Here is a 22,318-nt window from a genome sequence, read left to right on the forward strand (position 1 = left end):
GCTATCTATCCTTTTGACAGTTTCTCTGCATAACTTTTCCTTGTTCCCGTGATCTAGTCTCTGCCCTGTCCCTGATTAGGCTTGCTATATAAATCTCGCCCTGATCCCTCCTTCCTTGTGAGATTATTATGCTCTATTGCCTTGCTCAAGCATCTTCTCCTAAACCTGCTCCTCTCCTGAAAACCGTGATTATCCATTATCAACTTTTGGCTTCCCTTCTACCTACGTTACCTGCCTTATCTATTGTACTGCATACCAAGATTTCCTGATGCTGGCTCCTGGCTTTCCATTTGACTACTCTCCAGACCTGTGGGTGCTATACCTGAGGCTCCAGCCTAGTGCGTGAACTAGTTCTAAAAAATGTCTCTCCGCCCACCTTGTGCTGCCAACTACCAACTCGATTTTAATCCTACCTTCATCTCCAAACTCTTAGAATGCCTGGTCTACTTTCTTCTAATAAGATATCTCTGTGATAATGCTCTTTTTGATGCCTAATAACCTGGTTTACTTTCTACAGAAACTGCCCTTACTAAAGTGTCAAACTATATACTGATGGCTAGATCGGAAGGCGACTAGTCTAGTGATTCTCCTGGATCTCTCTGAAGTATTTGACATAATAAATCACCAACTTCTCCTCAGTATGCTCTACTCTGTTGGCCTTCTGGCTACTGCTCTCTCCTGGTTTTCCTCCTACCTCTCTGACCACTCGTTCAGTGTATCATTTGCTGACTCTACTTCTCCTCTTTCTGTTGGGGTTCCTCAGGATTTGGTCCTAGTTACTTTCATCTTTTTCATCTACACACCCACCTATTAGACAAATTATTAGCAGATTTGGCTTTCAGTACCACCTCTACGCTGATGGCACCCAATTTTACATTTTTTCCTGTGACATCACACCCTTGTTACTACAAAACACCAGTGATTGTCTGTCCGTTGTCACTAATATGATGTCCACTCTCTACCGGAACCAATATATTTGCCAAAAGCAACAACCCTGAGTGGGTCTCCTTAAAAGTAAACTTTTATTACTCACATATAAAATTTCACCTCAAAAAAATAAAAAACAGATATGCTGTAGCAGCAGAAAAAATGACTATACAGACTCAAAGAGTCTGAACGTATGAACTACCTGCCTCACTAAATACATTGGGTGTATTTATACTTTATTAGGAACAGTGGAGCTAGCGCTCACTCCAACGACTCCAACACAATGACTTATGCACTTAAAGTCATAGAAACCAATATAACCATCTGGACTAGTGTATATATAACACTAGTCACTGACTGGTATCAGTTGTACTAATATACTGAAAGCACCACAATCAGTAATGAGGAAATAAATGCCTACAGCATAGATTCAACTAAAACCTAGCTCTAGCGCTTCCCTGACATGTTTCGCCAGACAATCGGCATTCTCTGGGGTAAATGGGCCATAGATACAGCGCCCAAGTGTAACAGACATATTTATCAGTAAGAGGCAGAATCAGTATGATCCCCACCACAAATCAGCTGTGCGAAAGACGGATGAATTAACCAATAGTGGCTTTGCGCATAATGCACAGACATCAGTGCAAAGACCAATAGGAGAAACAGTGTGTGGAAGCCAATAGAGTAACACATAACATTCAGCCAATGGGAGACACATTGCTAAGGCACTCCCTGTGTTCATTAGCCGGAGCAGCTCAGTGGATCAAAACAGGCTGATAAAATAAAGATTTCCACAGAGCCGAGGCATTTCTTGTATTAGTCACCCTTCCACTAAAATGTGGTATTATTGTGGTATTAACTGTAGTATTATTGAGGTCGTACATACCAGGATTAAACACTGTGTTAGTCTGAAACGTGTTGGTATTACGCTTCGGTTTGTTAGGATCCAGGAAATGTTTTTATTTTTAGAATAAAGTTTTCTATATGGACCTTCTTGAGTGCTTGTATGATCATTACTTCTGCACAGGCCAAGCACATTCCCTAATCCAACTCTTCTCTTTTTACTCCTGTTCTACTGTCCTCTTAAGAACCCGACCCCTTCCTCCTATTGTAATCAGACACACCCAAGTGCACTTCACATCTGTGCATAAACAGACACTGACTGGTCCAGCTCATACAGCTTTATGTATACCACCCTATTTAAATATGGCTGTGCCATCCCCACTGATGGCCCATCTTTTTGATATTTGGAGAAGGACCAGGTTCAAATACTCTCTAATGACAGACCCTCCTCCCCTTCTGCCTATTATCCCTAATCAGGGCTTCCCCCTGAGTTCCCAGCTGCAGACCTTTCGTTGGTGGAAGAACATGAGTATAGTACTTTTAAACCATTTTCTACAATTCCAAAAATTGCTTAGTATCCCCCAGATTATGGAGAAATATAATATACCCAACAACAGATGGCTTGAACTTCATCATATACACGGTTTCGTCAGATCACTGCTGCCTACGTCGACATCTACATCCAATAACTCCACATTTGAGAGGTTGTGTCTTTAGACCTCCCTCCAACTGGGGATTATCTCCTACCTTTATGCTACCATGAATCAACCTCCCCTAGATGGCAAACTTCCTATATGATAAGATGGGTACGAGACCTTAACATCTCTCATTACCTCGCTGGCACCATTGTTGTACATTTACATCAAAAGGCAGCCATCAGGTGACATTGACAGAGACCTCAAATAAGGTTCTCCACAGGTCCTATATGGTAGCTGAAATTATCAACAAATTTAACCAGAATGGTTATGGACGCCATACGGAAGAATTGGAGAGTAGCAGAACTAATCAAAAGAAACATGTGACATATTAAATGCGGATGTATCATTACCTTCTGTTATGTTATGTTTTGTTTTACAAAATGTTTTCATTCTGAAATTTCCCTGCGTGGGGTATATTTTTGGTAAATATTTTGCTATATTCTGACAAAATTAAGAAAAACTATTTGAAACTACATATGACTGTGCCATTATACAGAACAAGCACTTGTGTCACGTATTGTGTTCCCCTATTTCCTCATAGATCGTATGCACTTGTGAGGGTCCTCACTCCTAATGTTCAAATTGTTTATTGGTTTACTATTGTATGTAATATGTGAATTTTGTCTTTCCATGTTCCATCTGATTTGTAAAGTGTTTCTTAATATGTTGGCGCTTTATTGACGACGTCTGGTACTGGGGAAGCAACCCGGAGGTTCCCTGCAATGAAACCCAGATTCTTGTAATAAAGGGGATAAAGGGTGAAAGCCAGAGACCTCTAAGTGTAGCCCTCAGGAGTAGCCTAAAGTGAAATCAGTCAGTGGCACAATGGGTTCATGGCATGCTGTGTTATACAGGCATCATACAGTCAGTGAATCCATTTTCATGGAGTGTTCCTTTAAGTGTTCCTTTCCATTTCCCCACATTTAATTTCAATCCTCCCCAAGGTCATTTGGCTGAAACATTGTACTTATACATTTGCAAATGTATAATAACACCTTCTATTGCTTTTAAGGCAAAGCACTAATTCCTCCATCATCTACAGAACCAAGGAGAGCGGTTACCTTGTTAATTAGTCTTCAAAATCATTGAATTGAACGCCTACAGGTGTTTTTAAAGCTTTCAGCTAACATGTTGCTAATGGCTATTTTTTTAGTATATTTGGGTGCTTTGTGACCTGTGTAAGTACATTGCAGAAACATTTTTAGAGACTCTGAATGCCTTTGAATCGAACCCAAAATCTAATGATCAAAGAACATTAACTCACACAGCATTAAACATTATTCAGCCTTGATCTGCAGAAATAAAAATGCCTGGTGTCTTATGAAATAACGATCAAAACGAATAATCATAAACCCTGGGGCTATTTCTTCTGGCATTCATTGGTACTCCTTTGTTTTTTAAATTTAGATGTTGTGACGCATCGGCTGCAATTAGGATGTGGAGCTGGTGTGACGTCACAACATCAGTCCTGGTCCATGTGACTGTGCTTTCAGTGCATGCACCCTGTCATTTGTCTTCCTGCAGAGGTCCCCTGCTGTGTGTCAGAAATCCCTCAATGGGCTTGCTGTGTATTGGGCCCTTCTTCACAACTCTGCTACAACATCTCTTTTGGTGTATGGACTCATTGGCTGACAGCGAGGTGTTTTCTCTAGCTGGCCAAACAACCATAATGGAATTGTATTTACTATGGTCCTACATGGACACCAGTTATTGCCATGCCTGAGGTGTTTGGTGAGGCAGCAGACGCCTATCAGCTAAGTGCTTTGGTTATTGTGTTTGGGACTCATTCACTTCTACCTAATACTATTTGAATACACAGTACTTTCCATCAGCATTAAACATATTTTCTATCCTCCATCTAGGGACAGATGGCCCATCTGTCTAGCTTCTAGCTTCGTGGTGTGGGGTTATCCCCTTTGGGTTGATCGCCCTGCTTCTAGGCAGGGTTTGCCTTACCAAAGTTGGTTAGGTATAGCATTCTCATCCCTGGAATTCTGTTTGCCATGTTTTCTGCTCCCTGCATTTTGGTGATACTATATATGTATATATTTGTCCATTCAGGATGCTTATTACATTTTGGTCTGCTATGTTGGTGACATCCATGAAGCGTGCCGTTCTCGTGTCCTTCACAAATTTAACAATAGACAGTATTATTTTACATACACACTATGAGGGCAAGTATTTGTCACCCATAGTAGTTAATTTAACCAAACCCATGCCTGAGGTTACTACTCAAGGCCATGGGCAGGCTTATTATAGCAAATAACTTTTGACAAAACTTCTTTCCCAGCTGTGTCTCACCAAAAATTGATGGTGCTTCACAATTCGACAGAAACTAACAAAAATTATACCAGCAATCTCCTGCTTGTAGCTGGTGTCAATTTCTTTTTATGAAAACAAACTACCTAATAATAATAGTAATAATCTTTATTTGTATAGCGCCAACTTATTCCGCAGCGCTTTCAAGCATGGATAAATGCAAATAAGACAACAATTACAATGTGAGGTACAATCAGTTTGAAACAATTGCTGTGGGGATGGTACAGAAGGTACAAGGGGGGGAAGCGAGGCATGGAGAACACAGGCAATAGGGGATTTCATGTGGAAATCAGTTATTAGAAAGCAAACGGGGTGGGGCGGTAAGGAGGTGAGGGCTAGAGGTTGTATGTGATAGATAGGGTGGAAGGTGTGGGGAGTCATAGGGAGGGGCAGGGAACTAGGTCAGGGGATTTGGGATGCTTCCTTGAAGAGGTGCATTTTTTTAAAATTTCATGCATTGGAAATTGTCCGGATGCCTGGGGTAGAGCGTTCCAGAGGATGGGTTCTACTCTGGTGAAGTCCTGGGTTCGTATTAGAGGGGTGTTTAGTCTGAGTGTGTTAGAGGATTGGAGTGAGTGGGCTGGGTGATGTACGGACAGGAGGGAAGCGATGTATGGTGGCGCGGCGCCATGCAGAGCTTTGTGGGTGAGGCTGAGGAGTTTAAATTTAGTTCTGCAGTGGATGGGCAGCCAATGCAGTGACTGGCATAGGGCAGAGGCATCTGAGTAATGGCTAGATAGAAAAATGAGCCTAGTTGCCGCATTTAGTATGGATTGGAGCGAGTCTAGTGCGGGGGAGGCCGATGAGTAGCGAGTTGCAGTAGTCAAGTCGGAAGTGGATGAGGGCGACCACAAGTGTCTTTAACGTGTCCGTGGTGAGGAACGGACGTATTTTAGCAATATTTCTGAGGTGCATGTGGCATGTTTGGGCCAGAGATTCAATGTGGGGGGTAAAGGATAGGTCAGAGTCCATTGTGACCCCAAGACAGTGGGCATGCTGTCTGGGGGTTATGATGGTGCCAGACACTGGAATGGAGATGTTGAGGGGAGGTCAGTTGGAAGGCGGAAAGACGAGGAGGTCAGTTTTACAGAGGTTAAATATGAGAAAAAGGGAGGACATTGTATTAGAGATAGCGGACAGACAGTTTTTTGATATTTTGGAGGAATGGTTGAAAGATCTCATGAGAAGAGGTGTATAGTTGGGTGTCGTCAGCGTAGAGATGGTATTGCAGGCCGAATTTGTGGATGGTTTGTCCAATGAGAGCTGTATAGATAGAGAAGGGGACCAAGGACCGAGCCCTGGGGGACCCCAACAACGAGAAGAAGTGGAGAGGATATAGAGCCAGAAAAGGAGACACTAAAAGAGCGGTCAGAGAGATAGGAGGAGAACCAGGAGAGAGCAGTGTCCTTTAGACCAATAGAGCAGAGCATATTCAAAAGGATGCCATAGTCGACAGTGTCAAATGCAGCAGACAGGTCTACCTGAGTTGTATCTAACATATGAAGAGGCGTATGCCGCTTCATACATTAGGCGCATCTTGCTCTTCTGGGAATCATTAAGATCGTCATTTGAAACACCGGTTTAAATAAATTCCCACCATAATATCATGAGTTCAAATTCGCCCAACAATGTCTTTGTCTCATCATTGGCACTGTATTGGCCAAATATGAGGTAGAGTAGGAAAAAGGAAGAAAGTGGAAGAGACTCTAAGAAAAGACAGATGTTGGAAAATAAATCATTGTTTTAATCCAACAGGCTTACCGAAACTTGAAATTTTTAGTTTTACTTCACGTGTTGATCATTTTAAAATGTATTACCTCTCACTCTGGCCCTTAGTAGCACTCACAATTCTTTTGGTTGCTGTTGAAAACAGTAAGAACATATCAGAGAACGAGGTATACTGTCCCCAAATCTCAATAACTAAACTAGGTGCAAACTAACAAAATGAGTGAGTGAGAGGTTATAACATTAAAATGTAACTTTTATTATAACAATTAAAATATGAGTACTACTGTAATTTTAAAAGTGCATAAATAAAATGTCATATTCACCAATTGTGACCAACCAACATAAGTCCAAAACTTATTACAGGCATATCCCATTCACCACAGACAAAACAAGGGCAAATAAGGTAAAACATGAAATAAAGTGAAAAATTATAAGAACAATCTCACCTTTCAAGACAGAGTCCAAATATGCTTCACGTGATATCCAATCACATGATGGTTCAATTGTCGGAAAATGTGTAGTGCAAAGAAAGGGAATGGGAGACCTTAACTCACCCTATTATTCCCTCTAGACCAGTGTTTCTCAACTCTGGTCCTAAGCACCCCCCAGCAGGTCATGTTTTCAGGATTTCCTCAGTCTTGCACATGTGATGTAATTATTGTCAGTACCTCAGACATTGCCACAGGTGTTCTTACTATAGGATATCCTGAAAACATGACTAGTTGGGGGGTCCTGAGGACTGGAGTTGAGAAACACTGCTCTAGACTATTACACCCTAAAGAGATGATTAGTGGGGTAACCGCCCTGACAAGGATGACCCCGAGGTAGTTTCCACAAATATAAGACCCTATAAATCCCTATCATAAATGTCTCAGGCAGAGTCAAAACTCATGTCTCAATGTGTTTCACTCTTGTGGACACAGACGTCGACCAACTGTATGCTAGTTCAAAATACTGTATATCATGTTACAGCTCTTAAGAATATGAGACTACAATGGCAACCTGTCTGTGGTTGAGTAAATGGCAATAACTGCGGGAGACACATTAACATGGAGCATCAACTTCAAGCTGACCAAACAGTCAACAATCCTGTCAACAGAAAACTCCCTACCATGTTAAATGAGCTCCTACAACACAGTAAACAGCTTGTGTTTGCTCTTCAGTAAACTCATTGAGCAAGGAAAAATGGTCGCTCTAAAGGCCCTTTTATGTATATATTCATATGTAGGTTATACAGTGATCCCTCGCTATATCGTGGTTCAATGATTGCAGCCTCAGTGCATCGCGGATTTTAGATAGGCCATATATAATTCTATTTTCGCAGAGTTTTTTTGCTATATCGTGGAATTTTGCGGTACATACAGGAAATACAGTTCGCCAGTAGCGCTTGCCAACACGAGATTGTACACAGCACACTATTGGCTGATGGAATGTGTTCTGTATCGGGTGTTGATTGGCTCACTGATCGTAGCATCGGTCTGTTTATTCACTTTTGCGATTGTTTGGCAGTTCACCCGACAGATTGATTTGTGTAAATATAACGCCGCTACTTCGCGGATGTTCACCTATTGCGGCGGTCTCTGGAACATAACCCCCACGGCAGACGAGGGATCACTGTACTGTATTTAATTAAGATGGTGTTCAAAAGTTAAAAAGTTTTCATGTTTTCAGGGCTGTTTTTTCTTTCTGTTTGTTCCAGTGTACAATTTTATACCGCAGCCTTCTCCAGATTGTTTCAGTTGCATAGACTGTAATATGTAATGTTATTTATGCTTGTTACATTACAGTGTATATTGTAATGCTTCTTATCTGCTTATTTCCTTTAGTTTCCAGCTGTCAATCATCCTCAGTCTTTAGAAAGACGATACTTGGGAATCATAAGTAGTGTGTTACTTGACCTCATGAAGGTAAGAACATATTCAAAACCATATGCAAATTCTAAGAAAGCTGCAAATGTCAGTTAGATAGATAGATAGATAGATAGATAGATAGATAGATAGATAGATAGATAGATAGATAGATAGATAGATAGATAGATAGATAGGCAGATAGATAGGCAGATAGATAGGCAGATAGATAGGCAGATAGATAGGCAGATAGATAGATAGATAGATAGATAGATAGATAGATAGATAGATAGATAGATAGATAGATATGAGATAGATAGATAGATAGATATGAGATAGATAGATAGATAGATAGATAGATATGAGATAGATAGATAGATAGATATGAGATAGATAGATAGATAGATATGAGATAGATAGATAGATAGATATGAGATAGATAGATAGATATGAGATAGATAGATAGATATGAGATAAATGGATAGATAGATATGAGATAGATAGATAGATAGATAGATATGAGATAGATAGATAGATAGATATGAGATAGATAGATAGGTAGATAAATATGAGATAGATAGATAGGAGATAGATAGATAGGAGATAGATAGATAGGAGATAGGCAGATAGATAGGAAATAGGCAGATAGATAGATATGAGATAGGCAGATAGATAGATATGAGATAGATAGATAGATATGAGGCAGATAGATAGATAGATTGAGATGAGATAGATAGATAGATAGATAGATAGAGATGAGATAGATATTAGATAGATAGATAGATATGAGAGAGAGCATGTCCTTTAAACTTTTTACAAATTGTCTGTTATGTAAAAATGAATGTGACACATAATATATCATTAATAAATGAAAAGATATTAGGAATTTATGAGCAGATAGAAATGTAGTTAATGAGCGTAGACAGCAGCTCACCTTACACATTTCAGAGCTGTTGTTAATATGGCTCTTTTATCTTTCAACTTAAAGAGGAAGTATTGCTTAAACTGGTCAAAGACATCTAATTTACATTGAACATGTAAGAAAATAATAAACTTTCCATAACATCTGACTGACATTAATTGACATTTCATATTATAGACTTCAGCTTATGAGTCACAGATACGGTATACATCACTTAAAAAGGCTATACTTACTGATACAAGGACAGATTAATTACCAGTCTCCCGCAATATACAAAGTAACCACATTATTATATTAGGAAGGTCACATAGGTATAAAATACTGAAACATCCGATCTCACACCTATCATCCATGAGGAGGTGGCTGCTTATCATTAGAACTGCGCACAGATAAGGGCTCTTTTACAGTGCAAGGTGAATTGTAATGAGCATGTGACCAGCGGTGACAGAGCGATCATATATCATTTGTTTGCATGCATTTATATTGAACAATAATTGGGTAGTTTCGATCATTCATTCAAACCTAACAGTGCCTCTAGTCAACTAGTCAACCCTTCTGCCACTGCTTTCTATTCGGCAAATCGTTGTGATTAATGAAAAGATTGGCAGCAGATGAACAATGATTTTTAGATCTGCATGAAAGATCAGTGATGATCTAATGATTTGTCACTGATCATTCGGCCGCTGCAGGTATTTATTCCTAACAGTTATCAGGCAAACCACTTGATCGAACGATTAATCCCACGATAATCATACTGTGCAAAAGGGCCCTAAGGCTTCTGTTGGTCACGTTATACTATTAGATTAGGAAAGTACTGACACCCCATTCTCTCCAAGATCACAAGACCACACTACATTCCCCAATAAATACATTGGGTCCGGAAAGTCTTCACTTTTTTTACATTTTACAAGGTCTTGTGACCTTGTGTAAATGAAAAAAAATAGAAGTTTTTGTCTAAATCTGTACTCAATATGCAAAAATGACAAAGGGAAAACAGAATGTTAGAAGTCTTTGTAATAATTTTTAAAGAATGAAAAAATAATATTTTGCATTGACATAAGTATTCGCACCCTGTACTCAGTACTTAGCTGTAGCACCTTTGACAGTGATTACAGCCTCCAGTCTTCTTGGGTATGATGCCACAAAAATCTGGATTTGAGGATTTTCTGCAATTCTTCTTTGCATATCCTCTCAAGCTCTGTCATGTTGGATGGCAGCCATCTATGGACAGTCATTTTCAGGTCTCTCTAGAGTTTTTCGATTGAGTCCAAGTTAGGGCTCTGGCTGGGCCACTCAAAGACATTCACAGAGTTGTCCCTAAGCCACCCTGTGTTGTCTTGACTGTGTGGTTAGGGTCATTGTCTTGTTGGAAGGTGAACCTTCTGCCCAGTCTGAGGTTCCTTACTCTCTGGGTCAGGGTTTCATTAAGTATATCTCTGTTCTTCACTCTATTTAGCTTTCCATCAACTTTGACCAATCTTCACGTCCTAGTTGCTGAAAAACACCCCCATAGCATGATGCTGCCACCACCATGCTTCACTGTAGGGATGGTATTGGGCAGATGATGAGCGGTGCCTGGTTTTATCCAGACATAATGCTTAGAATTGAGGCCAAAAGTTTCAATCGTGGTTTCCATCAGACCAGAGAATCTTGTTTCTCACAGTCTGAGAGTCTTTTAGGTGCTTTTTGGTAAACTCCAGGTGACCTTTGACGTGTCTTTTACTGAGGAGAGGCTTCTTTTTGGCCAATCTTCCGTAAGACCCAGATTGGGGCAGTCCTGCAGTGATGGTTGACCTTTTGGAAGATTCTCCCATGTGCACAGATGGGAGCTTAGCCAGAATAACCATTGGGCTCTTGGTCACCTCTATTATCAAGACCCTTCTCTCCTGATTACTTAGTTTTGTGGATCGGCCAACTCTAGGAAGAGTCCTGGTTGTTCCAAACGTCTTCCATTAAAGAATTGTGGAGACCACTATGCTCTTGGGAACTTTCAGTGCAGCTGAAATATTTTTTTTAGCCTTCTCCAGATCTGTGCCTCCGCACAATCCTGTCTCTCAGCTCTTCGTGCAGTTCTTTCCTCCTCATGGCATGATTTTGGCTCTGATATGCATTGTGAGCTGTGCGACCTTATATAGACAGGGGTGTGTCTTTTAAAACTATGTCCAATCCACTGAATTTACTACAGGTGGACTCCTATCAAGGTGTAGAAACATCTCAAAGATGATCAGGAGAAATGGAAGGCCCCAGAGCTAAATTTCAAGTGTCATACCAAAGGGCCTGAATACTTATGTCAATGCAAAATGCTAGTTTTTCATTTTTTAAAAATTACAAAGATTTCTAACATTCTGTTTTTACTTTGTCATTATGGCGTACTGAGTGCAGAATGATGGGCAGAAACGTGAATATTTTTTTTAATTTGCATATTTGAATAAGGCCACAACATAACAAAATCTAAAGATAAAAAAGGGTCTGAAGACTTTCCGTACCCCCTATCTGTATAAGCGGTTAATAACCTTTTCCTGAATAGTAAGTGTGAGTGTTTTTTGCACTTTTGCAACATCCCTCATATAACATTATGGCTTATTTATATTCTGCTTGGAACTATTTTTTCAACCAGATTTGGTATCCGTAAATAAGGCTTTTTTTAATGATATATGATATAATTTTGAATCACCTTTCATTAATTTAGAAAAATACAATACAACGGCTCATAATTTCAACAGATTGTCTATCAGTTATTGGTTGCGTGCCAGAAACAAGGCAATTTAATGGCCATTAAGCTGGAAAGACAGTTAAAATGGATGTTAAAAGTTATGTTTCCTAAGTATGATGATAGAGTAGCAGCTCAGTTTAATAATTGTTAAAGGGTTTCACTTGGAATCTATTGATGTCTGCCGGTAAGTGTGTGACCCCATCATCCTACTGATGTATATAATGTATATGTGTGCAGAGGTGAATCTAGCATCTCTGCTGCCTGAGGCGAACTAAAGAAGGGAGCCCCTTCCATCCAATAGTTAAAGGGGTTGTCCCGCGGCAGCAAGTGGGGGTATACACTTCTGTATGGCCATATTAATGCACTTTGTAATGTACATTGTGCATTAATTATGAGCCATACAGAAGTTATAAAAAGTTTTATACTTACCTGCTCCGTTGCTAGCGTCCTCGTTCCCATGGAGCCGACTAATTTTCGCCCTCCGATGGCCAAATTAGCCGCGCTTGCGCAGTCCGGGTCTTCTTATCTTCTCAATGGGGCTCCGTGTAGCTCCGTGTAGCTCCGCCCCGTCACGTGCCGATTCCAGCCAATCAGGAGGCTGGAATCGGCAATGGACCGCACAGAAGCCCTGCGGTCCACGGAGACAGAGGATCCCGGCGGCCATCTTCAGCAGGTAAGTATGAAAACGCCGGACCGCCGGGATTCAGGTAAGCGCTGTGCGGGTTGTTTTTTTAACCCCTGCATCGGGGTTGTCTCGCGCCGAACGGGGGGGGGGGGTTAAAAAAAAAAAAAAAACCATTTCGGCGCGGGACAACCCCTTTAAATTGACAGGAAATGTATTAAAGGACCGTGCACCACTATTATGGGGAAAAACAGCCATAAATTAAGGCACATGCCACAATCATTCAATCATTTGAGACTTTTTTGCACTTTTTGCATCACTTTTCCGAAGTGGTTAGAAAGGGCAGGACCTCCTAACACATTTATTCTAATTTACGTTAAAAAAAAATGGTATTGTTGCATTCATGTTAATCAAGTTAATTTTATAATAATATCACATTATAAAAGGCTATCAAAAAACGCATGTAGCTATGTCACTGTAGAAATTTAAAAGTTATGATTTTTTGAAACTGGGGAAGAAAAAATTAAAATAAAAAAGGCAAAAAGGGAAGGCATTACAGAGGTTTTCAGATATTTGTAGAGTTTGTGTAGGAAGCAGATAAGTGTGTAAACATAAACAAAAATCTATATTCACCATTTAACGTACCTGTACTCCAGCACCACCTCTCCAGTCCCAGTGGCTACTGCAGTGGTCATGTGAACAATGAACGGCACATGACTGCTGCAGGAGCCTTTGGGTTTGGGTCTGGAGCACTAGACCTTAAAGGGTGAGTATAGATTTTTGCCTATGTTTTACACACTTATCTGCTTCCTGCACAATTTTTACAGATGTTAGAAAACTCCTTTATATTGGTATTCCCATGTGAGACTTTCCACAGGATATGCCATATGAAAGTCTTATAGATGGGGATCCCCCATCTGGGACCTGCATCTATCTCTAGCTTTACCACCCTACTGAGCTGAATCGGGCGGCTGGGGGTGCTCCAAACTTATTGAAACAGCTGAGCAGGCGTAATTCTGCTGTTTCTGTAACTTGGGAGCTGGGAAAACAGTGTAGCTCACTGTGATGTGCTTCCAATGACTTCTATGGGAACTGCAGAATCCGCATAGAGAAGCTTGCTCGACTGTTTCCGTACGTTTGGATCATGCATGACCACTATATTCTTCTGGCCAGGAGCATTGGGGGCAGAAATAGGACTTGGTGGGACCTGCATCTCTCAGACTTTAATGGCATATCCTTGGTTATTCCATGGAAATCTGAAATGGGAACACCCCTTTAATAAACATTCCACACAGTGTGCACACAAAGACACACTGCACAAATGCATATAGTGTACACAAACAAACAAATGCATAGATACAATACACTGAAGCTAAAAATTTCAACTAGGTACACTCCCTTTTAGATATGATACCTGTCTTCTGCAAACCTTGACTTCCAAATAACGTTGAACTTGTTTCTCCTTACACTACTGGTGTGAGACATCAAGGAGGCAGCGTATATGGGTTGTTGCTTTAGTTGGAACAAACATGATGGATGAGCAGGTGTCATGCAAACAGATCTCTGGACAGTAGCAATTACTAATTGAAAGCTTGGCAGGCACTTAAGACCCATTTACAGGCAAAGATGATCACTCAAAATTTGTTCAAAAGGTACGGAGAATGACAGTTTGAGCAATCATTTTGCATAAGCTGCCAATAGGCACTAATGCCTATTAGCAACATATTACCTTCAGTGTGCATGTAAATGAGTCTCCAGGAGCTGCATGCAGAGAACAGCAGGTGGTCTGTTCTCTGCATACAGTTCCTTTGTTCTACTGCAGGTCTGCAAGCTGAATACAGTATAAACAATGCTTCCTGTGGAGAACACAGCATGCGGTCCCTGCTATCAGCTCTCCTGCTGAATGATCGATTTTATGCTTACCTAAAAATCATGGTTCATCTGAAGAGTAAAAGATGGGAGCATTTAAACACAATGATAATCACTCAAATGATGGCTTTTGAGCAAATTTTGAGTGGTAATCGTGGCGTGTAAATGGGGCTTTACTCTGAACCTGCCTGGGGAGGAGGAGTTATGCCTACATGGTGTCTGAATGCTCTGTAACCTTTCAGTAGACTAACATAAATCATGTGATGTACCTTGTATCTGCAGCACTAGCGCCATGCTGCTCACACCTCCTGTCTGGGCCTCTCCTCCTTCTCTGATAAAAGAACCATCCCAGGACGTGCTGCACTCAGCGTTCTTAAGAAGCGGCACGTCTTGGGTTGGATATTTACCCCAGTATATGCTGACATGCAGTGAGTAATATGAATGAAAACCCTGGCATCGTCTTCCTTTCCTGCTAGGTGACACTGCCTGAGGCAACAGGGTCATCTTGCCTCATGGACAGTGAACCCTGTCTGTGTGGCTTTGAATTGCACCAGTCATTGTACATGTGCTATACTTTATATTTTTATTGTACATACAAACAAAACTTCCTCTCTACTCATGCACCTTTCATGTATAGCTCTTTCTTTTCATGATTCTAAATGAAACTTTGTTTTCTCTAGAACCTATTGAAGCTAAATCCATCTGATAGATATTTGACCGAACAGTGTTTGAACCACCCGGCATTTCAGACTCAGAGACTCTTGGATCGTGGAGGAAGTTCGCCTTCGAGATCATCCAAGAGAAAAACTCATCACTCAGACAGCAACTCATCAAGCAGGTCATTGTCTTTTTTGGTACAATGTAATTATTTCCTTCAAGATAAAGATTTGATGTGAAACTTTTAAGATTTCAACAAAACTTCTGAAACACATCAAGAGCACAGGAAGTTGTTAATTCACTTCAGTAATGGTTTGAACGAACTTGAAGAACGTTTGACCTCAAGAATTTATTTTATTAGTCATAGACTTTCTGAAGGATGATAATGAATATATATATATATATATATATATATATATATATATATATATATATATATATATATATATATTGGCTGTATTGTGGAATAGGTTGATGTGATGTGTACAGTAAAAAAAAAATGTAGGTTTCCCGTGGATTTTCACTACTGTATTTAAGCTAGTTTTCACTTTAAGACCAGGTTCACATCATGTTCAGGAGATCCGTTCTTCCATACTTTTTAGATTAAGAGGGGTATCAGAATTCAGTATAGTGGAGAGTTAACCCTTTCCAATCCACTGTCTGATGTCTAAAGACATTCTGATTGAAGGCTGTAGAGCTCCGATGTCGTAAGACATCCTGCAGGGTATTCTTACTGTAGAATCCTGGCCGCTCTGTTGTCGGGGGCCTCTCCAGCATGTCCCATACCGCAGCACTGGCTCTAGCCAGTAGATGGCGCCATTGTATAATGGCAGAAAGAGAAAGCCCCCTAGGAAACCCTGAATCCAAAATTGGATTGCAAAGAGTTAAAACACTCCTGAAAGACATTTTAAGATATTTGATTCCTCCCACTTTTGCCGTGATCTGATCCTGCTTTTGATCTAAAAAACTGTGTGGGAGAGTGGATCTCCTGAAAATATTGTAAACCTAGTGTTACAGAAGAGTTTATAGTGTTTATAGATGTTATGAGATGTTATTTACACCTGTAAATCACTCAAAGTGGGATTCATGTATTAGGGCACAGTCTTACTACAGGGTTATTATATATGACCTTCCTGATTTGAAACTATCATGACTCCCGTTTAATGACACTCTGATACATAAATTTGATATAAATAGAAACAGAAATTCAAAAAGTTTTGTTACACAACATCAAAAATGTTTTCCACATCAGAGGTGGTAAATGTGAGCTCCCTTTGTCACCCAACACACATCAAGCCTGTAGCTACGTTCCTGCCATACACTTTGAAGCATTTCATGATTGACTGATGCAATGGCTTCTGTGATTTGTCCTTGCAGATCATGCATGGTCGGGGTAAGAGGGGCATGTAGACTTTAACACTCTACCAGATAAAAAAAACTCAATACATGAGGTCCGGTGAAAGTTGAGGCCAAGAAAGAAGTCTGCTATCATCATGACCTGCACGGCTAATTCATCTGTTTGGTAGTCATCAGTTGAGCTGACTTCTTACTTTTTTGTGTAAATGGGGGGTGCCCCATTCTGGGATTACCTGATCCTTCTATGGCAGAAGCAATTGACAAAATCCCCATGATTGTTTCCTCGTGGAAAAAGAAGGGGCTGTACACTTTCCTGCAGGTTTCAGCACAAAACACATTCACCTTGGGGAAGTCGTGCATATGATCTACATAGGCATGTGGGTTTTCCCTCCCCCAGATTCTGACATTACATTTGGTAGCTGTACCAAAAGGTAGAAGGCGACGTCATGACTAAACACTAAAGACTCCATGAGACCATCACTTTCCATTAGAGTTGATGTACTCTCGCAGAAAGAATGTCACCTCGCTTTGTTGTCCGGTTTCAGAGCTTGTAACAATTGCCGTTGGCAGGAATAACATTGTAAATGATAGCATAGAATCTTCCACACAGTCGGCAGTGGGACTTCCAATTTTCTGCTCGCTCTGATGGTGGATTCCTGAGGACTTTATGTGAAACTTGCACGGACGAGTTGCACTATTTCTACACTTACTGGTGGTCGGTCGTTTACAGATAAAACCTTTTTCTTTAAAATTGGAGTACCACTTATGAATTGTGTACCCACTGAGGACCTGAAAATGCTCTCCTCTCTTTTTTGACAGCAATTTTGGCTTATAGCCCTCTAGTGACGACTAGAGCAGAATAAAACTTTTTGGGCCTTATTTAGCAAAACTGTCTAACAGTAAGATTGTCTTTGTTGCCCAAAGCAACTAGTCACAGCGTATCTTTCATTTTACCTCAGCAGCTTGAGAAATGAAAGCTGCACTGTGATTGGTTGCTGTTAGACAGTTTTGTTAAATGAAAATTTTTGAGTTTCTATTTCCATTGATATCTAATTTATGTATCTGAGTGTCACTAAATGTGAGTTATGAGGGTTTCAAATTGGGAACATTATTTGCAATAACTCTGAACAGCCATCTAGTGATCACTAGCTAGTTCTTCTCCCTCAGTCACATTGTGAATTTTATTCTGCAGGAAGCTGTCCACTAAAAGCTCTCAGCCACATCACAGATCAAACAGTAAAGATGTGCAGACTCTCTCTGTTGGACCAAAGAGAAGTGAGGAAACTCATCCACCAAATGAAACGTTCATCAACGGAAGTCACCCAGCAGGATCTCACAGTCCAACAGTCCATCCAAAAAAGAGCAACCAAAGCGGGTCTGGCAACAAGGATCTATCCAATAACAATTTGCCACACCTCCTTAGTCCAAAGGATGCAAAGTCTAAGAATGAATTTGATTTTGGTACTGAGCCAAAGAGCAGTGAAGGGCCAGGAACAAAATATATGAAATCGAGTTCACGTTCCCAGCACAACAGGCATTCATTCATGGAAGGTAAAACTGGCAGCTTACAACCCGGTGAAAAGCATGCTCGCCATAGTTACATTGATACCATCCCACAATCTTCAAGGAAAAGCAGTTCTTATATGAACTATTCAAAAAGTCATGGCGTTCTGACAGATTCAAAGTCAGTAGGAAATCTGAGTGAAAGTAGAGGACAAGGACTGGAGCCTAACAGTAGATACTTTCCATCTAGCTGTCATGACTTAAATTCTCCAACTAGCCCTGCTGGTCCTAGGCATGGGGACAACAGAGGTATGTTAAGCCCCTCTGGAAGGACTAATAGGAAAGAAGCAACTTTGGAAACCAGGAGACCTACCACAAGACATTCCAGAACTATGGAGGAGCTGAAGCTTCCCGATCAGATGGATGGTAGTCACACTCACTCACTGTCCGCCCCTCATGAATCTTTTTCATATGGCCTAGGTTACACTAGTCCTTTCTCCTCCCAGCAACGCCCTCACAGACATTCCATGTATGTGAGTCGGGACAGAGTGCGGGTTAAGGGAAATGACCAAGGACTAAGTGTTGGGCAAGGCATGGCAGCTAGGGCCAACAGTCTACAGTTGCTATCTCCTCAGGTACAACATCGTACATTGACCAGATCTGTTGGTTCTTCGCGTGAAGATTGCACAGAAGATACTACTAGGGTGGGTTATATTTTCATACATTTATGTTTTTACTGTTGATTTTATAATATTAGTATATAATTGATCTGTCCTTTTGATTATCTGATTTCTCATTAGATTTAGTGATTGAAGTCCTAGTCACTCACATTTTTAAGAAGTATCATTAATTATTGCACCATACACTGTATCTTGATTCTCAAATTGAGTAATATTCAAAACTGGTAAACCATATAGATATATTTTATACTTGGGGCAGACAATTATTCAATAGCGCCTCACAATTCTTTAAACACAAATGTTACTGATCTTATGTCCACCTTTAACTTTTTACTACAAGTTTAGATGGGTTCTAAATAAGCAGCCATATAATTGTTTAATGGTTGCTTATATGGTCCTTGTTACATCAACTAGTGCAGTGGTGGAAAGGGGCATCAGTTAGATTTTTGTAAGCCATTAATAATATGTTTAGAGGTTCAGTTATTAGCATTGTCTGTCAGTATTGTATAGTTACTGACTTAACAATGAAATACAGTCAAATAAGTGTGCCCCACAAGGTAATAGTTTCTCCTATGAAAGAACTGGCATGTGATTTATTCTTTGCAAGGACTGTACAAATGACCAGGAGACATGCATTACATATAGAGCAAAAGCAATTTAGGCATCTATTTAAGAATGCGTTCTTTACAGTTTCGCATAGTCAAACTATAGAATGCCTTACCCCAAGAGAAAGTAATGGTGGGGACAATGATTTCATTCAAAAAAAGCTAGATGCCTATCTGATAACTAATGGCATTGAGGGTTTTAAGTATTGTAGCAAATAATGATATATAATGGAACAAAAGGTTGAACTTGATGGGCCTGTGTATTTTTTTAAACTTATGTCACTATAAGTAATGATTTTTCAGGATTTTTGAGGATGCTTGAGGTATAAAAATTAATATAAGACACTTTCTTATTTTGGTGAAACAGGGTGTGCACCATGTATAAAGTATGACAGTATAAAACAATCCATCTAGTTACTGTTATTCCGCATAGATGGGCAATTGTTTTTTTTACTTGATTTACCTCTGTTCATGTCATACTTACATCAGTTTGTCATTAAATAAATCTGTTAGCCTTTCAATTGCTAATGGTTCCTGTACAAATTTAGAAGAAGCATGATGATAAGTCATAGTAAGGCCGGTGTCACAATTCTAGTTCTGGTTTGGAGCCTTTTATTGCAACCAGTGTGGGCAGTTAGCATAGTCAGGGGAAGCCAGAGGTCGGTACACGAGAATATCAGTTGCAGTACAGAGGAGCAGGCAGGAAGCGTAGTCAGTGTAAGCCAGACGTCAGAACACAAGAATATCAGTTGCAGTATAGAGGAGCAGGCAGGTAACATAGTCAGGGGAAGCCAGAGGTTGTACACGGGAATATCAGTTGTGGTACAAGGGGAACAGGCAGGTAGCGTAGTCAAGGGAAGCCAGGGGTCGGTACACAAGAATATCAGTTGCAGTACAGAGGAGCAGGCAGGAAGCGTAGTCAGGGGAAGCCAGGAATATCAGTTGCAGTACAGGGGAGCAGGCAGGTAGTGTAGTAAGGGAAAGCCAGAAGTCGGTACATGGGAATATCAGTTGCAGTACAGAGGAGCAGGCAGGTGGTGGAGCTTGAATACAGGCTTAGAGCACAATAATCATGCTGGAAAGGTTGATCTTATTTTTAAACTTGAGGAGCTTTCTAGTTGGACCAGAGGCTCTCATGGCAAACTCACACAGATTTGGAGCCCTTGGCGTGACCTAAGAAATGACAATGATTGGTTGAGGAGATCCGCAGACTCCTTTGGACGAAATAAACTAACATCCCTAATGCTGGGATTGTTCCCCTATGGGAGGTTCTCCCCTGCATCCTTCCTATCCTCCCTTGCCCCTTCCCTCCCCATTCCTCCCTATTTCCTTCATTCTCTTAAATCTACTTTCCACCCCGCCTGTTTTGTTTCCTTTTAGTTCTAAGGTTAGTACTTCACTGATTATATCTCGACTATAAGGATCTCATTGAAGTTTTATAGGGGGGGGGGGAGTTCTTGTTAAATAATTGTCCAATGTTAGGGCTAAGTCTTATTTTCTACGGTCTTTGCCGAGTATGATGTGGATTTAATGTACATGTAATATGTTCTTTTTCATATAGTACGAAAATACTATTGTGCAGGATTAAAAATAAATACCAATAAAAATTTGCTTAAAAAAAATAAAATAATAATCATGCAGGGAAGGAGGTGCAAGGCCAGGTTTATATAGTGAATCCAATCAGGAAGCAGGGTGGAGCCAATCAGGAAGACAGGAACTGATTAACAGGAGCAAAGAACAAGGACAATGTTCAGCAAAGGAGCTATCTAGCTCTCAGCATAGCTCAGCAGGAAGGGCCGCCGCCTGGAGTACAGGAGCGCCTGGGTTTGAGTCTTGACAGCCGGTTTACGGAGCTATTATACAGATTCATTTTAGTGTCAGTATTACAGTCATAACTATGGACCACTGGGGTTCTAATTAACCGAATTTAGATGACTCTTTGGTATTTGGGGGAACTGCAACTGGGTCCAGGTGTTCTGGCCATTATTTCGATACCCTGCGAAATATTTAGCCAATAATGAAATTTTTTTTGTAATTCTCTTTTCATTTTTCCTTTCCACCAATCCTTATACATATCTCCTAGTATTCAAAATGTTTTTGCAGCATATTATCCTTGAGCATATTTATGCATCATATTACCAATCATTCATATCTCTGCATCTAAGTAAATTGCAGCGTTATCTCAATACTACATTATCATACTTTTAGGACATAGTTTCCCTTTAAAGATCCCTCATTTCCAGTGAGTATAATAATTTAATTTTAGATTAAAGCAGACGTTGCTGCCACAAAACACCTCTATTATCTTGCACCACTGAGCATAATTTGTATTTCGGTGGAATTAGTTTATAATGGAGCTTCAGCCTAGTATTCGATAATCGTGCTTTTTGTATGCTCTGCTTCAATTTATGCTTTGCCATTCTATATTTGTTCCATTTGTAATGCTTAAAACAGAAACAAATGTATTATGGTAATAAGCAACACTCTTAGTGTTTGGTGTGTGAGAGTAGGTGTTAGTGTGTGGGTTGTGCAAATATTTTCCAATTACTTGTACAACTTGCGTACCTTTTTTAGTAGTCTCACCAATAATTACAGAATACTTGACATTGGCTTTGAATGAAAATACTTTAGTTTTACTTTATAACATTGTTATTGTTAAGAATGTTTTAGTTTTCCATAGAAATCAAGGCGATTATTCACATTAATTGAGGTTATATGTTTGAGGTTATCTTACATTCAAGACATTTACAATGTCTAGGATTGACTTAAAGGTAACTTTATTGCTGCCTTGAGCAGTAGAATGACTAAACATCAAGACTAGTCCTCACCATTCAAAGGGAACTAAATGCCTGTTTTGACCATAAGCATTACAAATTGTTATTCACATTAAAACCCACTATGGTGTTTAATTATTCCCTTTGTTGATGCACCATCCAAAGCAATGAGGTCACCCAGATAGACCAAGTCTCATGGTAAATGTATCTGATTGTAAAATAAAATCATACATTTATGTAGCCTCGGAAATCAAT

The 22,318-nt window shown here is 40.1% G+C and overlaps 1 protein-coding gene across 8 annotated transcripts in view; it reads left to right on the top strand.

The window, feature by feature from the left end:
- Positions 1 to 22,318, top strand: part of CDKL5 (cyclin dependent kinase like 5) — a 289,528-nt gene that overhangs the window by 235,107 nt on the left and 32,103 nt on the right. For all 8 annotated transcript variants that reach the window (XM_066599824.1, XM_066599823.1, XM_066599831.1 and 5 more), the window contains 3 exons: positions 8,342 to 8,422; positions 15,169 to 15,326; positions 17,694 to 18,708. In XM_066599824.1, the coding sequence (XP_066455921.1) occupies positions 8,342 to 8,422; positions 15,169 to 15,326; positions 17,694 to 18,708 (1,254 nt within the window). The remainder of the gene's footprint in view (positions 1 to 8,341; positions 8,423 to 15,168; positions 15,327 to 17,693; positions 18,709 to 22,318) is intronic.

The sequence above is a fragment of the Eleutherodactylus coqui genome, chromosome 4 (genome assembly GCF_035609145.1).
Source record: "Eleutherodactylus coqui strain aEleCoq1 chromosome 4, aEleCoq1.hap1, whole genome shotgun sequence".
NCBI lineage: Eukaryota > Metazoa > Chordata > Amphibia > Anura > Eleutherodactylidae > Eleutherodactylus > Eleutherodactylus coqui.